The sequence below is a fragment of the Pollicipes pollicipes genome, unplaced genomic scaffold, assembly GCF_011947565.3.
Source record: "Pollicipes pollicipes isolate AB1234 unplaced genomic scaffold, Ppol_2.1 Scaffold_214;HRSCAF=242_pilon_pilon_pilon, whole genome shotgun sequence".
Lineage (NCBI taxonomy): Eukaryota > Metazoa > Arthropoda > Thecostraca > Pollicipedomorpha > Pollicipedidae > Pollicipes > Pollicipes pollicipes.
The window spans coordinates 18,736-34,822 of record NW_023596062.1 but is presented as its reverse complement, the minus strand read 5'-3'; the positions used below and the strand labels follow the sequence as shown (position 1 = coordinate 34,822).

The window sequence follows — 16,087 nt, the reverse complement described above, 5'->3', positions numbered from 1 at the left end:
AGCTAATCTTTCTTGAAAGCCTAATTGGCAAGGTGGGTTCAACAGTATGGCATGTGTGCACTAATCCATGAAGTACATCACTTGAACATTGACTGGCTGTGACCCCAACCAGGCATGAATATTTTGGTTGCTGCCTTTGCCACAGTTTCTTCCTTGTGCCAGTGGCGAATACATTAAACAAAATGACAAGGCTCTGGAGATACACTGGCTACCATAAGCCCACCTCCACCCCCTATGATGTAAGCTCCTGCCTTAGCCCGAAGCATGATATTACTGGCCTCTTGAAAGGGGTGCCACTGCCTGCCTCCTGGTCAATCACTGGCACATCTGTGCCTGGGACAGTGTTGGGCTCACTTTACTTGTAAATGGTAAATTTGTCAACACTAGGTGGCATATTTCAATTTTTACCCTACTCTGACTGTTGAGACCAGACTGCCAAAGAATCCTACACAACATTCTGTCACCCTCACTGTTATGGAGTGCCAGTGACTGCAGTAACCATAGAAGCACTCAGGGGCCATGACACAGCCAAGGTTTAGACACAGGTCCCCCAGTGGGAACCAGACAGCTCTGCACTTACGTGACCCCTTCTACATATTTACTTGGACTTTTGATGTTGGGAGTGTCAGTTCTTTCCGCAGACAAAAAGTCTTGGTCCCAGCTGTGCTATGGCAGGTTTTTGAGGTGGGCCTATTTTGAGGGATGTGAGGGGCAGTCATGTGGCCATTTCTCAGAATGCCATTTTGCAAAGACTCGCCTCTGTGACACCTGGTCTGGGCGAGTCATATTATAGCACAGAATGACATATAAATGCCTCTGTGGTTAGGTGGAGCTAAAAGGCCTGGAAAAATCTGAGTACTTGCTTAGCAGGTACTCTGAGAGCAAAGCCACTCCAGGACACAATTTCAAATAATCCATATTAAGTATTGACTAAATACAAGAGGCCATAATGCATTTACCTTAAATAAAATAGCTACAACTGAACTACAATTGACTAAAAGGCTTGCGTACAATTGTCCTACAATTTATGCCATTACACATTCAATAATTCCACTTGTGGTTGTGAACATACATGGTACTGCAACCAGGGGACATGATTCATCAGCTTTAAGATGGTCCTTTCTGATGAAGCCTATTAAGGCTCGACAAGTACGGGCCGGGCCTGGCCATCCCGCTGAAACTCTATGATGGCTTTAACTAGGACCACCCAGACTGCTGCTTTGCTCAACACCACCTCAGTGCTGTATCCAGGATTCGAGCCAAAACCATTTATGTACAATTTGTGTCCAATGCAATCCACAGACAGCTTCAAGAACCTTACCCAATTCTCACAGCAAAGGAACATTCAAACAGCAAAGGAAGGAACAAACAACAGCTTGATTTAAATGATTTCCAGTCCAGCACTTACAGGTCTTCCAGTGTTGGAGTCTCAGAGAAATTGAAGGCTGTGGATTTTTCCTGCCCATTTGCAGGATCTTCCCCTCCTGTTGCCATCAGTTTTCCTCTGTGGATCTGGAAGAAACCCATTCAGACACAGAATTATCAATCCTTATGTGGCACCATAAGCCAAATAAGCCTGTTCAACAATGTGGCTTATCAAGAGCATCACCTTGGTGACATACATGTGGCTATGCAGCATGACCACCTTGCTTTCACTGCCAGTATTGACAGCCAAGCTAGATTAAATAGCAGCTCTTGGCAGCCATTTGTAAAACACTGAATACTTCACATTAATACAGTAGGCAGTTGATAACTGGATGACTTTGGAGTGGATGGACATAAGCAGTGGATGGATTTAAGAGCTGATGGACTTTGGAAAGGATGGACTTCAGGGTGCATGGACATAAGCGGTGGATGAACCTTATGCAGACTAGACCTTGCAAACTAGTAATATTTGCCCTGAGAAGTGACTCATAAAAAATACCTAAACCCTGCATTCTGTGCACTGTGAACTCTGTTTCTTAAATCCTGTCTGAAGCAGCAACCCTCCTACATCCAAAAGTGATATTTGGCCGACGTGAAGAAAGAAGGCAACTATGGTCACTCTGTCCACTTACCCTTCACCCTGGGCTGGTGTCAGGCCAGGCGCATGTGCGAAGACCCGTGCAAATCTAGTCTGTGCAAGACCGCGCAGGTTTATCAAACCCAGTCCCTCGCAACCAATGTGTATTTTTGTTTATCAGCAGCCAGCGCTTTCTCCTTGTCAACCTGCGCGGCTTTCATTCGCTGATTCCACGAGGCAAGAGCCCGGAGGGGAGCACTAAACAGTCAACCAGACCCGCTGACAGCCCGATACTCCAACCCCATGGCACCGACCGACATGAAACCTTACCCATTCGATGCCGATTAGTCGATAACGTAACCGTTTCAAAATATGATGACTTTGAGTCAGGTCAAACATCACCAAAAATACGAAAAACCGAAAAATAGGTACTTCGACAACCCCATGCTCCGATGCTGTAGGGCCGCGTAAGCAAGAAACCTCCCCCAACCGATGTGTATTAGTCAACACGCTACCCTTTCCAGGACATCATGACCTTACGTTAGCTCAAAGGCCACTAAAAACGCCCAAAGCCACCTGAAATAGTTCGCAGACAATCCCATATCCCGAGCCTATCACACCGTCCCCCATGACACCCTCACCGATCGATGCGCCATAGCTGACATCCCGGTGTTTTCAGAAGATGGTGGCCTTCAGCCAGGTCAAAGGTCACCAAAAACGCCCACAACCACATGAAATTAGTTTGAAGACATCTTCGTGCTTTGACCACATATGACCGATCAGCATGAAATCTTCGTCAATCGACGCGTCATAATCAATATCCCAATCTTTCTAGAATACGGTGACCTTAGGGCGGATCGAAGGTCACCAAAAATGCCCAAAGCCACCCAAATTGGCTGCAGACAACCCAAAGCTCCGAGCTTATGGCACCGATCAGCGTGAAATTTCTGCCGATCGATGCGGATCATAGTCGGTATCTCATACCATTCCTAGATCGTGGTAACCTTGAGTCATGTAAAAGGTCATCAAAAACAGCCAAAACCACCTGAGATTAGTTTGCAGACAACCCTATGCTCCGAGCCTATGGGCCCAAACCCGTACTATGCCGGCTTCAAACCGGCTCAAAACCCCTGCTAAGGTTTCGTACTGATCTGTCCCGTACGCTGGGAGCATGCGGTTGTCTGCAAACCTTTTGATGAAGGTTACATCAAAACGTTTGAGCCTGCGCGCTAAAAATCGCGGGAGCAAGGACAACGATGGTTTGGGTTGCAGCTTCCGTAAAGCCAAATAGCATTGGCCACTGCAAGTAGCACCACGCGCCTCGCGCGAGAACGACGGTCATGAAATAATGGCTCCAAATATCTTTCAAATGAATTCGCACCGTTCAAAGATAAGACTGGGCGTATCCTTTGTGAAATTTCGAGGTTGTTCTTTGTACAAATGAGCAGCTACAGTAATGCAAAAAAATAGAGATTCTACCTTTACCCTCCCAGTCCCATCACCAGACCCTAGCCAGCACCATTTTGCGATACTGTAAATGCCAATCCGTTATTAAGATAGATCTCAAAATAGCACCGGCGAAATCTATACCCGGACTTCTTTCTGAACGTACGATTTGATGCTCTAAACTGTTCAAAGGTACTTGTCTCGGACGCATCATCATTTTCGATCACCCGTTAACCACGGATAGAATCACCACAGGGCCGACGGTATGCAGCATGCGGAGACTGCAACGATTGGCGCGAGCTTTTTGCCTAGTATACGCGAGCGCGCATGCTTAAAACTACGTACATAATTGTGTCACTGATCGATTCTGACTGAATTCCAGACGAACACGGCTTGGTCAAGTTGATACAAATGTTGACTTATTTTGATCCACGCAAGCTACAGTCCGCGGGGTCAGTTATGTTATGTAACGTAACAGATATGTTACGGGGTCCGTAACATATCTGTAGGACCCAGATAAAAATTGTAACGAATCTTCTGAGATATATCGGCATAGAAAGAGTCCTCCAGACTAATGCAAAATGGAGAGCGCCGACAACTGATTTCATGCAATCGTTAAAACATGGTTTCTTCAGTTTACTGACCATAAAATTCAGTAAGAATTTATGCCGGGGTAATTCTGCCCTCTATTCCAGCCATAGACGGTATTAAGTCTTACGTGTTCCGTGTGCCCAGACCAGACACGAGCGCTGCGAGACGGCAACTGTATTAACCCGCGAGGCGAGCGGGCGGCGCCGACCCCGGCGGGCGGCGCCCCAGGCAGTACGCCGCCAGTCGGGGCAGCGGCGTACCAAGGTGCAGCAGCACTGGCGGCGCGAGCAGGGGCGGCCTCAGGCACACGCCAGTAACATCATGATACATGTCCCCCCCCCCTTGAGCAAATGCAAATAAATGTTGATACGCTTGCGAAACGAAGTTACTGGCGACAGACTGCTGCTTCCCTGCTGCTTCCCCGCTGCTGCTCTGCTGCTTCTCAGGCTGCTGCTTTCCTTCTGCTTCTCAGACTGTTTCTTCTCTGCTGCTTTCCTGCTGCTTCCCATCTGCTTTCCTGCTGCTTCCCATCTGCTTTCCTGCTGCTTCTCTGCTGCTTCTCTTTGATGCCTCTCAGAAAACGCGGCCACTGCGTGTTTTACGCGGACTGAAACTAAGCAGTGGCGTTGGATTTTGTGTCTGGGGCACTTGCGCGTTGCAGGGCTGGGCCGCAGCTTCTGTCAGCGGCGGCAGCGACGGCGGCGGCGCCGCTGTCGACGCGGGCGACGGCACAGCTGGTGGTGGCCGTGGCACCACTGATCGTGGTGCAGGCGCCGGTCCGCGCGGCTGCGGTTGCAGCAGCGCCGGTGGCGCCACCTCAGCGTGGCGGCCAGAGAAGAGCTCTGGAGCCGGCACCCTGTGTGCAGAACGGTCAGCACGCCGCGTGGAACCGTGCTGTGTCAAGACCTGAAACGGAGGGATCTGCATCAGATGACGTCGGTTGCGACGATAGCGAGCACCCTTGAGCTCCACAAGGTAGCTGCGTCTAGAGAGCTTCTCTATGACGGTGGCGGGCTCGGACCAGCTCGCCTCCTTCTCCGTCTTGACCCGAACATGATCCCCGGGCTGTAGCTGCTGAAGATCGCGGGCACCGCGTCTCCGGTCGAAGCACGTCTCCAGCTTCTTCCTCTGCCGATCTCGGAGTTTGGCATGCTGCCATGTCGCTTCTCCGGTTGGCTGAGCGATGGGGAGACGAGATTGAAGTTCGCGTCCCATCAGGAGGCGGGCAGGGGAGTATCCGGTTGCTTCCACAGGCGTCGTGCGGTAGTTGAGGAGGGCGAGGTGGGGGTCCCTCTGGTGAGGTATCCACTTGGCGGTTCTCACGGCTCGTTCAGCTGCTCCGTTGGAAGACGGTGTGTGCGGGTCTGTGATACGGTTTGTGAAGCCGTAGGACGCTGTAAAGTTGGCGAACGAGCTTGAAGTGAACCGCGTTCCTCCGTCTGTTGTCACGAGGTCTGGTATCCCCAAGCGGGAAAACAAGCGTTTCAGACGCTCGATGACTGCGCTGCTGGTGAGACTCGGGAGGCGTTGTATCTCCAGATACCTGCTGAAGATGTCCACCGTGACGAGCCAGTTGCAGTCGTTGAAGTGGAAGACGTCTGCTGCAACGTGCGTCCACGGTCTTGATGACGTTGGGGCTGTCACTAGTGGCTCAGCGTGCTGGGCGGGCGAGTTCACCTGACAGAACGAGCAGCTCTCGATATGACGCTTCAGGTCGATGCTGAGTTGAGACCACCAGATCGATACTGCTGCCCTCTGGCGACACTTATTTAGACCGAAGTGTCCGTCATCATGTAGTCGAGTGAGCACTTCATCTCGCAGACTCGGAGGGATGACGATGCGTCGCCTGTGCGTCAGCAGTGTACCACACGTTAGGTGCAGAACGCTCATCTCTCCGCGAGAGGCGAAGTAGTCCAGCAGGTCGGGATGCTTCGCTCCCTCCTTCCAGCCAGAGAGAGTCTGCTGAACTACGCGTTGTACGGGTTCGTCTGCTTGCTGCGCCTTGCTGATCTCCACCAGACGCTGCGGTGTGGCGGGAAGATCGCTGAAGATTCTCTCGCAGAATCCATATATGTCTTCTTGAGGCACAGAGCCGATTTCATCCTGCTTCTGGAGCGGGTGACGTGAAAGGAAGTCGGGCACCAGGTGCTGCTTCCCTGGAACGAAGACCGCTGTGGCGTTGTATCGCATCAAGCGCATGAGCATGCGCTGGCATCTGATCGGCGCATCCACGAGATTTTTCGTGTTAATCAGCGGGATCAGAGGCTTGTGGTCCAGATGCAGCTCGAAAGACGGCAGTCCGGAGAGGAACATGTGCATTTTCTCGCACGTCCACGTCGCAGAGAGTAGTTCCTTCTCGATCTGGGCCCATCTGGTCTCGGTGTCAGTTAGGCTTCTGCTGCAGAACGCGACGGGTTTGAAGACGGAGCCGTGCTTCTGGAGAACACATCCTCCGATGCCGAAACTGCTGGCGTCGGCGCTGACCACCGTCTCTCGTGCTGGATCGTAGAACGCCAGAACTGGAGTGAAGTGTCGGCTGCTTTCACGTCATCCAGCGCCTGCTGCTGCTGTGGTGTCCAGATCCATGCTACGTTCTTCCTCAGAAGTTCGTTCAGTGGTCTCAAGCACTCCTGGATGTGTGGAATGAACCGAACCAGGAAGTTGATTACTCCGAGCAGAGACCTTAGTTCATTGTCATTCTTTGGCGGTTGGAGCTGCTGGATCGCTTCGAGCTTCTCTTCGTCCATGCTAATGCCGTTCTTGCTGATCTTCATCCCCAAAAACTTGACCTCGTTCTTCCGGAACTCACACGTTTTTCCTGTTCAGCTTGAGGCCGGACTCGTGGATCCTCCTGATGACAGCTTCGAGACGTGCATCGTGACTGGCAGCATCTCCGAACACCACGGTGTCGTCCATGTAGACGATGACTCTGGGCAGTCCGTCCAGTATCTCCTCCATCTTCCGCTGGAAGCACTCCGGTGCGAGCGAGATCCCCATCGGCAGTCGCAGGAACCTCTTCCTGCCGAACGGAGTGATGAACGTGGTCATCTTGGAGCTCGCCTCGTCCAGCGGGATCTGGTAGAAACCGGAAGAGGCGTCCAGCTTGGTGAAGAGCGTCGCACCACTCAGCATGGAGGTCAGATGCTCCAGAGTAGGGATCGGGAACACCTGTCGCTTCACAGACTGGTTGAGCCTCTTGTAGTCAACCGTGATGCGGACACCGCTGCTCTTCGGCTTCGGGACGGGGACCAGCGCAGAGACCCAGTCCGTTGGCTCAGTCTCCTTCGTGATGATGCCGTGATGCTCCATCTTATTCAGCTCCTCTTCCACTGGCTTCATCAGCGGCAGCGGGATGTTTCTTGCAGTGGCAAGGGCGACTGGAACAGCATCTTCACGGAGCTGAATGCTGACCGGTGCTGTCTTCAGGAGGCCTGTCTCCCCGAAGACGTCTTCGTTGACTTCACCTGTGAACCTCAGTACGCCCAGGCGCGAGCAAACAGACCTGGAGAGGAGATCATCAGCGGAGTCAACAACGTAAAACACTTCAGGCTCGGTTTTGTTCTTGAACATGAGTGTTTCGTGCATCTTTCCTTCTACTTTTAGCACGCTACCAACACTTGTCAGAGTATTTGAAGCATGTTGAAGCGGCGGCAGTTTTAGCTTCTTGTACGTTTTCAGCGTCAGAATGCTAACATCAGCGCCAGGGTCAACTTTGAAAGCGACTCGTTGACCATTTAGAAGGACTGAAACTCTCCATGGCGCGCAAACTTTGTCTACTTTGCCAACAAAAATGTTGGGCGGCGATAGCTGTTCAATGGGCTCTGTCCGCTCAATCGCTCTGACACCGTTGGAGCGACAAACAGATGCAAAATGACCCATTTTCTGACAGTTGTCGCATGTTTTTCCCTTAGCGGGACAATCTTTCGGAGACACATGACGTGCTCTTCCACAGTATCTGTATGCTGTTGAAAAGTCGGCACGCCGACTATGCTGTTGCCGTTGCGCGGTGGAAGGCTGCTGTTGACGTCTGTACTGCTGGTGCTGTTGGCGCGGCTGCCTGTGCTGCGCCGGTGCACAAACCCTACTGATGTCAGGCGGACCAGAGATGTCACGGCCGTTCACGATCTCGACATTACGCATCATCGAAATGACGGTATTTACAGACACTTCCTCCTCTCGTGACTTCAGCTGAATTCTACGGGACAGCTCCCTGTCAGACATTCCTGAGATGAAACGATCTCGGATACGCTCATCAGCGTCAGCGAAGCTGCAGTACTCAGCTAGAGAGAACAAACTCTGATGTACGATTCATTAGTCTCGCTTGAGCTTTGAGATCTAAGCTCCAAGTTGTGACGCTTTGAAATAAAGTTCCTTTTCGGAATGAAGTACCCGTCTAGCCTTGAGACAACAACTTCAAAATCCTCCTTCTGCTCAGCAATAAGCCTTAATGTTGGTACGATATGCTCAGCCTGCGGACCCATACTGTAAATCAACGCAGCTTCTTGAATGTCACCGTCCTCTTTGTGTAGTCCCGATGCCAGTATGTAGCGGACGAACCGATCACCCAGGTCGGCCACCTCTCAGGCGATGTGAAGTTGAATTCCTCAGGACGAAATCCAGGCATCTCGGCTTGCCTCGCAACTCACACTGCTTAAATTAATGTGCTGCTGACGCTTGCTTAAGCTAACTCTAGGTTCAATGCGGCTGCCCCATATTCAAGTCTTACGTGTTCTGTCTGTCCAAACCAGCCACGAGCGCTGCGAGACGCCAACTGTATTAACCCGCGAGGCGAGCGGGCGGCGCCGACCCCGGCGGGCGGCGCCCCAGGCAGTACACCGCCATTCGGGGCAGCTGCGTACCAAGGTGCAGCAGCACTGGCGGCGCGAGCAGGGGCGGCCTCGGACGCACGCCAGTAACATCATGATGCAGAGGGAAAGAAGGAAAAGTATGTCCCAAAAGCATGCCGGCGTCTGACCATTTTCTTTCTTTTGGGAGGGCCTTTTCACTATCAAGGGCCTCTTGTCAACCCTGCGCCATCTCCCCCTGTCAAGGCTCTGCTGCGCGATTGCTGGGCAGGATCTTGTGTTGCCGCCATCCGGGGACACTCCGATATGGCATGGACGCGCGTATATATGGGTCACGGCACGTGCGCGCGTAGGTCCGGGTCATGACACGTGCGCGCGCAGGTCCGGGTCACGGCACGTGCGCGCGTATGTCCGGGTCATGGCACGTGCGCGCATATGCCCGGGTCATGGCATCGACGCGCGTTCCGGCAGGATTGACGGTATTGTGACTTCATTACACTACCAGCACCTCACCTGATGCTGGTTTAGTAGTTTTTCCCAGCTCTGCGCTTGGGGCCAGTGGAATCACACCATACGGTGTCGATTCCGACACCAACTCAGCGCAGCGTAACTTTGAGTAACCCCAATACTTCAGTTTTACTCACATGTGACTCGATTCCAGAATCAATTCCCATCTAGTCGATTCCTTTCGGAACAAGTTGGATAACGACGTGCATTTGGACCTTCATAAAAGCATAACTACACACATTAGTCTAGCATGCCGTTATGTGACTGCGTTACATCCAGTGCACAACAGCTGCCAGACTATTAAGACGTTGTTGCTTCCATTTCTTTTTTACTCGAATCACTGAGGACGTGGCTCATTCAACAATGACTTCGACTCACGATTGCATGGGAATCGATTCCATTCTGGTTCAACAAAACTGGTTGATTCCAGAGACGATTCCGACTCCAGATGGAGCCACCCACAAACCTGCGTACCCCGGATGTTTGGATATATCGACTTCACGCCAATCCACACAGAATACAGAGCCCGTCATACGGAGTCAAACCGGAGTGCAGTCAAGGAATGTAATGAAGACGTGGAAGCATGATGAGTCGCTTTATTACAAGGGTTGCAGCCGCGTCAGACACACAGGCACGTGCTGCGCGCTGGCGCACAGAATTCGACGCAGATACAAAATGTGGGCGAGCTGAATACAAATCGGGAGGGACGGTGAGCCTGCTTAAGGACGGAAGGACGGTGAGGTGGCTTAAGGACAAAAGGACAATGAGGTGGCTTAAGGACGAAAGGGCGGTGAGGTGGACGAAGGGCGGAAGGACGGCGAGGTGGCTAACACGACATAACTTCAGAAGGATCCTTATTGTGGACTGAATGACGAGGACAAAATGGCTTCTGTACCCAAAGTTCCACCGCGCCTCAGGCTCCCACGAGCCGTCGCCCTCATGATTCGCCACCCTGACCCTGCAACCCCGCTCACTGTCAAATATGGCTAGGAACAATGGCCGCGACGCTGCCCTGCACAACAGTCGCGGGAACATTTCATACAATGTATTTGGCCCCAGGAAAAGCTTCTTCTACAACAATGTACCTCTCCTTTGTTAACCTTACTCCATCTTGGCTGTCAACAGGTAAACAGACCGTGATATTACAGCATTTCAACGAGCCGAGGTGAGTGGCAAACGTGCAAATGGCAGCTAACTTCAACACTTCCAATGCGACAAACAGACATTTGCATGCATCATTGACGGACACCCACTCCCTTTGTGAGGTGTTGTCAGTTTTGTACCAGATCCCCGGATGACACGTCTCGGGACCGTGCCAACCCCGTACAGTTCTTGTAAACAGCGGCAGTATGACGCCGGGCGGCCTAGTCGGGCCATGCAGAGTGCGTGCTACGGAAAGCATAATCAACGTAAAAGTCACCGAAAGCGCAACAAATGTGGGCGGTTTGACAATGCATATTTGTTGCCAAGTTAGGTTTTCACAAAATGTCCTACCTTTTTCTATCCAGACATTTTGATATAACAGTGTATGTAACGGCGGAGTAATTGCCTATAAAAACATGCACACATCAATAACGCCTGCATTCTTATTCAAACACGAATGAGTACCTCAAACGGCCGCGCCGAAACAGCACGGCCTTCTGTCAACCACGAACCGTTCATAATCGCTCACGTATGGCACGACTCTGGCGTAACGTCCCCTACTCAGCACGAAATCGCCGGTCGTCTCCGGCGCGCGCGGCGCCGTCCCAGTGACGTCACGGCCGCCTCGCCGGCGCCACGCTCACTGGACGCCATGGCGCGCCAGCTCGGCGGTGACCCTGTCCAGGTAGCCGGGGTCGGGGTAGCCGTGGCCGCTGTCGTTGCCGTGCAGCTCTGTCTTGTGGTGGATCTCGTTCCAGGTGACCACGTCCTGCTCGCCGGTGGTGGCCGACGGGCCGACGGTGAAGATGAGCCGCCGCCGCCACGCCTCCTCCAGCAGCCGGAGCACCTGCGCGCGCACACGCGCCCCAATGAACTTCACTGGGAGTCGCAGGCAGCCACGCCCTAGACCACGCGCCGGTCAGAGCCTCCGTCGGCGACGCTCCGGCACGCGCCAGTCGGAGGCGCGGCCAGCCCCATCATACGCAGATGTCGGTCGGTCCAAATCCGACCATCGGCTTGAGGCCCACGACACGTTTATACGCACCGCCCTGCTGCAGTAATCCTGAAGATTCCACACGCCTATGCCAAACTCCGTCAAGGTTAAGTTGTTGGTCCAACAGACCCAGTACACTTATTTAGCAAGGCAAAGCGCGCTACACCAACGCTCCCTGAAGCCATTCATCGGAGGTTGTTACGGTTCGTGACCTGTCTTTACATTAAATTAAACGTCAAAGCTGCGGTCCACGTGATGAGATGTGCCGTAATGCATTACGTTTAACCCCAACCCAGGACAATTTTGGACCAGAACGCATCGCGTTCAAATATGCCGCCTGCTAGCAGTGGCCGGCACAGCTGGTCAGCGGACACGCACCGCCGCGCCCATCTCGGCCGTACCTTGCGTCCCTGCGTGGTGCTGGGCAGGTAGCAGATGCGCGGAAAGCCGCGCACCTTGTACGGCCGGCCCGGGTGCGGGTGCTCCGGTCCCTGGATGCCCGGTGAGATCCTGTGGGCCGGCCCCCGGGGGCGTCACGCCATGTCCCGTCACAGATCGCACCGGTCCAGTCGCCGTGCCGGTCTGACACACGCGGAGGCGGCCCCAGGGCCGGCCACCGTCCGGGAGACCGCGCGAGCGTACAGAGGAGCAGCACAGGAGGTCACGGCCAAGGTCAGCCACCTCCCGGGAGAGCACACGAGTGTACACAGCGGCAGCATAGGAGGTCAGGGCCAGGGTCACCCACGGTCCGGGAAAGCACGCGAGCGTACAGAGGGGCAACACAGGAGGCCAGAACCCAGGTGAGTCACCGCCCGGGATAGCACGCGAGCGCACAGAGGGCCTGCGCGGACGTCCGACGCTGTCCCCTCAGCGGAACGGGCTGGCAGAGCCGACCAAGCCCGGCGGCACGGACGCCGACATCGGAACGTCTGGAGAAACATCACACACGGAAGGCAGCCACTGATCCGGGCTGCACTCAAACACCACCGCACTGTATCACTCGACAGGCGTCTGGTGTTCGACTTACATGTATGATATTTCGATGGTATCACAGTCGTAGCCGGGCAGCGGGATGGGCAGCCGGCGCGTGGACATCCTGCCCGGCGGCTGCTGCCCCACCTTCCGCCCGTATATGGACTGGCAGGCGGGACACTGCAGGTACTGGACCTGGAACATCCGCCGCACGAGTCCGTCGGGTCTCCACGGCGCGGCACACGCCGGCGGCCCGCCACCGCGTTCAGCTCGCAGCCAGCCGCGACCCGGGCCGCAACGCACGCCAGACAGGAATGTGACACCTTAAAACTCCGATGGTCGCACAGCTACACATGACGGGCGCCTGAACAAGGACCACCCGCCTGGCCATCTCCGCTGCGCTCCCGTTTGGAACCGAGCCGACGCGGCGCGGGGCCGTGCCCTACGACATCCGGCGGCGGCGGTCCCAGGGGCGGCGTGGGGAGCATCGACCCACCTGGTTTGTACTCTCGACCATGGCGCGCAGGCAGTCCAGATGGATGGCGTGGCGGCAGCCGTTCAGCTGGATCACCAGGTCGTCGCCGTAGCTGGACGGCTCGGTCAGCATGTACCGGCAGATGCAGCAGGCGACCCCCACCATCGGCAGCACCACCGACGTGTACATCAGCAGCAGCTGGTCCAGCGTCACCTCTACACGGTACAGGACGTGTGCATCAGCAGCAGCTGGGCCAGAGTCACCTCTACACGGTACAGGACGTGTGCATCAGCAGCAACTGGGCCAGCGTCAGCTCTACACGGTACAGGACGTGTGCACCAGCAGCAGCTGGGCAAGCGTCACGTCTACATGGCACAGGACGTGTGCACCAGCAGCAGCTGGGCCAGCGTCACCTCTGCACGGTGCAGGACGTGTACATACGCGGCAGACGGTCCAACGTCACAACTGCAAGGCACACGAGTACAGCAGCAGCCGGTCCACTGTCATCACATAACGGGACATCATTGTTGCTGTTGATCGGGATCTAACGGCGCGTCCACTGCCCTAGTCATTTTGCGCCCGGCGTATACATCAGCAGTAGCTACTCCAGCGTCACGTCTGCACCGAACGGGACTTTTCATCAGCGGCGGGCTACCCAAGATCTACCGACAAGCGTACCTTCGCACCATGCATAACACAATATTAACGTAACAACACCAAAGCAGCAACAAAACACAAACCGAACGCACATATCTAGCACAAAACATCAAGCGGGAGGGTGTCGCAAGGACAGAGTATCGTATTTCTTGCAGCCCACGTGCATACTCCAACAGCGGAGTCCCTTACGCCCTGCTCCCGCTGTTGACCTGCCGCGCCTCACCGGGCGGTACCGGACCCCCCCCCCACCCCCCCCCCCCCCTCTCTCCCAGCGCCGAACTCCGCCAATCTACACCGGTTCGCCCCGCTGGCTACGTGAATGACCACCGCTTACTGACAACTGTTTCATACAACTGATCACTTAATCGCCGGGCTACCGCCCACGCTGCTAACTGTACCGAAAAGCGCATACTCGTGGTTCAGTGTACTGCTATCAGTAACTTCGCGTATCATTCGAGCCATACCCATGCAAGGAAATGCCTTCTTGTATATCCATGATAATTCGTTACATATTTCTTAGCAGTTTATTTTCCTTGTTTGTTTGTTGTTGTTTTTTTGCATAATTTTAGTAACTTCATGGTGGCATTCCCAATCTCCACCACTGCCGTAGTCCCACGCCACAGCCACCTCCGCCGTCGCCACCGCTTCCGCCGTCCCCACCGCCACCACTGTTGCCCCGCACCGCCCTCCCCACCGTTTCCGCCGTCCCCACCGCACCCACTGTTGCCCCGCACCGCCCCCCCCCCCCCCCCCCCCCACCGTCGCCAGCGCCGTGCCTCGCCAATGTCACCAGCCGGCGCGCCTCGCCGCCGTCGGCAGCTGCGCTCCGACAGCGGCGCTCACCGTCGTCCCGGTAGTTGGTGTCCATCAGACACACGCTGGCGGCCGGAGCTGTGCGAGCTCTGGCTGATGTAGGTGGATATGGTGGCGACGCTGAGCCGGCGGCCGTCGGGCGGGCGCGCCGGCGGCCGGCTGCCGGGCGCCGGCGGCCGTCCGCCCGACGCCACCGAGGCCGAGTCACCGCTCTCGCGGCGACTCGGCCGACTCGCCGGCCCGGCGTCCGGGTCCAGCGAGTCGGCGATCCGGCTGGACAGCCGCGTCAGCTGCTTCATCAGCTTCTTGGTGCCGCTGCTGTCCTTGTCCTTGCGTTTCTTGTCCTTCTTCTTGGAGGTGGCTGGCGGGCGACGAATCTCCTCTACAGGGGACACAGCGGAACTCAGCCAAACCGAAGCAACCGAGGGCGAAAACGGAACGCAACGAAACAAGCAAACGGGTAACCAAAACGAAATCAACATGCCGGCTTACACCGCTATATGCTGATGACAAGTCCTCGGCGGTGGAGGCCGGCCGGTGCCGCTGGGACACCTCTGCTGACCGGCGGCCCCACAAGGACGCTAGTGCGGGGTCCACGCGGGCGCTCACCTAGCGTGGGCGGCTGGAAGACGAACTCGTCGGCCGGCACCTTGGTGAGCGGATAGGCGGCCTGCTGGGCGCGCCGCAGCTGGCGCACGTACCCGCTCGTCTTCTTCACCTGCGTCAGGTTGCAGAAGTTGATGATGTAGGGCAGGTGCGGGAACACGTGACTGACGTCAACCGTCTGCTCGCCCTGTAAACAAGAAAGGCGAAGACAGCAGGTCAGCACACGGCGTGGTCCCCTGCCTGGGGAAGAAGGCGGACACCTGCAGCGGCCAACACCACACTTCCAGCACTGGAGTCCATGCCCTTCGACGGCAATCACTAGGCACCCGTTCGTCAGACGCATCGGGCAACGACATCACGCAATCTTTGATTCTGTTAGACAAGGACAGCTCTTGACACGCGATGTCATATACCCAACGGCGATAGCGCACGGTCCGTTGTGGTAAGCGAAACCACCGACACCGATGGCAACCTACAACCCCGCACGGGTCAGGTCCCCAGCGTCGTGTGTCAGCATCGCTACCACTCATCACTGGCCGGCCGGACACCCACCATGGACCAGACGGTCTCCACCCATCACTGGCCAACCAGACACCCACCATGGACCCAGACGGTCTCCATCACTGTCCGGCCAGGCAGCCCCACCATGGACCAGACGGTCTCCACTCATCACTGGCCAACCGGACACCCACCATGGACCAGACGGTCTCCATCACTGTCCGGCCAGGCACCCACCATGGACCAGACGGTCTCCACCAGACACTGGACGTCCATGTCGTAGCTGTGCCACTCGGAGGGCGTGTCGCCGGCCCACTGCCACACGGCGCCGCGGCCGGCCGGGGACGCTCGGCGGGTAGAACTGGCGCCGCCACCGCGATCTCCCGGTCTGCCGACACGGCGCACACGCCGCGCACGGTCACGCGGCGGCTGGGCGGCGCCCGTGGACGGGACGCTGACGCTGGGGCGACGGCCGTGGACGGGTTGTGCACGGCACGCGCCGCGTGTGCACGGGAGTCGCGACCGGTGAAAACATGTCAGTCCACTGTAGGACGGCCGGAGGGTACCTCTGAATGAGC

The 16,087-nt window shown here is 55.6% G+C and overlaps 2 protein-coding genes across 2 annotated transcripts; both read right to left on the bottom strand.

Annotated features, from left to right (window-relative positions):
* Window positions 1-10,381: 10,381 nt before the first annotated feature.
* On the bottom strand, window positions 10,382-14,464 carry LOC119096725 (E3 ubiquitin-protein ligase DTX4). The gene is made up of 5 exons (XM_037219633.1): window positions 14,436-14,464; window positions 12,957-13,150; window positions 12,516-12,655; window positions 11,890-11,998; window positions 10,382-11,341 (listed from the first exon to the last, which is right to left on the bottom strand). Exons 1-5 carry the CDS (start codon window positions 14,458-14,460, stop codon window positions 11,135-11,137), a joined length of 675 nt encoding a protein of 224 aa, XP_037075528.1. The 5' UTR covers window positions 14,461-14,464; the 3' UTR covers window positions 10,382-11,134.
* LOC119096731 (uncharacterized) lies at window positions 14,460-15,785 on the bottom strand. Its single transcript, XM_037219645.1, has 4 exons — window positions 15,747-15,785; window positions 15,015-15,198; window positions 14,576-14,787; window positions 14,460-14,525 (listed from the first exon to the last, which is right to left on the bottom strand). Exons 1-4 carry the CDS (start codon window positions 15,783-15,785, stop codon window positions 14,460-14,462), a joined length of 501 nt encoding a protein of 166 aa, XP_037075540.1.
* Between the last annotated feature and the right edge of the window lie 302 nt (window positions 15,786-16,087).

Bases quoted from the DNA above. Each gene is read 5' to 3' on its own strand.
- LOC119096725 (XM_037219633.1), bottom strand. From the start codon at position 14,460: ATGGACACCAACTACCGGGACGACG. The intron at 11,999-12,515 runs GTAAGTCGAACA...GCCGGCCCACAG, and splicing joins ACCATCGAAATATCATACAT to GATCTCACCGGGCATCCAGG. The intron at 11,342-11,889 runs GTACGGCCGAGA...GTGCGCGCGCAG, and splicing joins GCACCACGCAGGGACGCAAG to GTGCTCCGGCTGCTGGAGGA.
- LOC119096731 (XM_037219645.1), bottom strand. From the start codon at position 15,785: ATGGACGTCCAGTGTCTGGTGGAGACCGTCTGGTCCATG. The intron at 15,199-15,746 runs GTGGGTGCCTGG...TCTTGTTTACAG, and splicing joins TGGAGACCGTCTGGTCCATG to GGCGAGCAGACGGTTGACGT. The intron at 14,526-14,575 runs GCGCCCGGCAGC...CCGCCGGCTCAG, and splicing joins CGTCGGGCGGACGGCCGCCG to CGTCGCCACCATATCCACCT.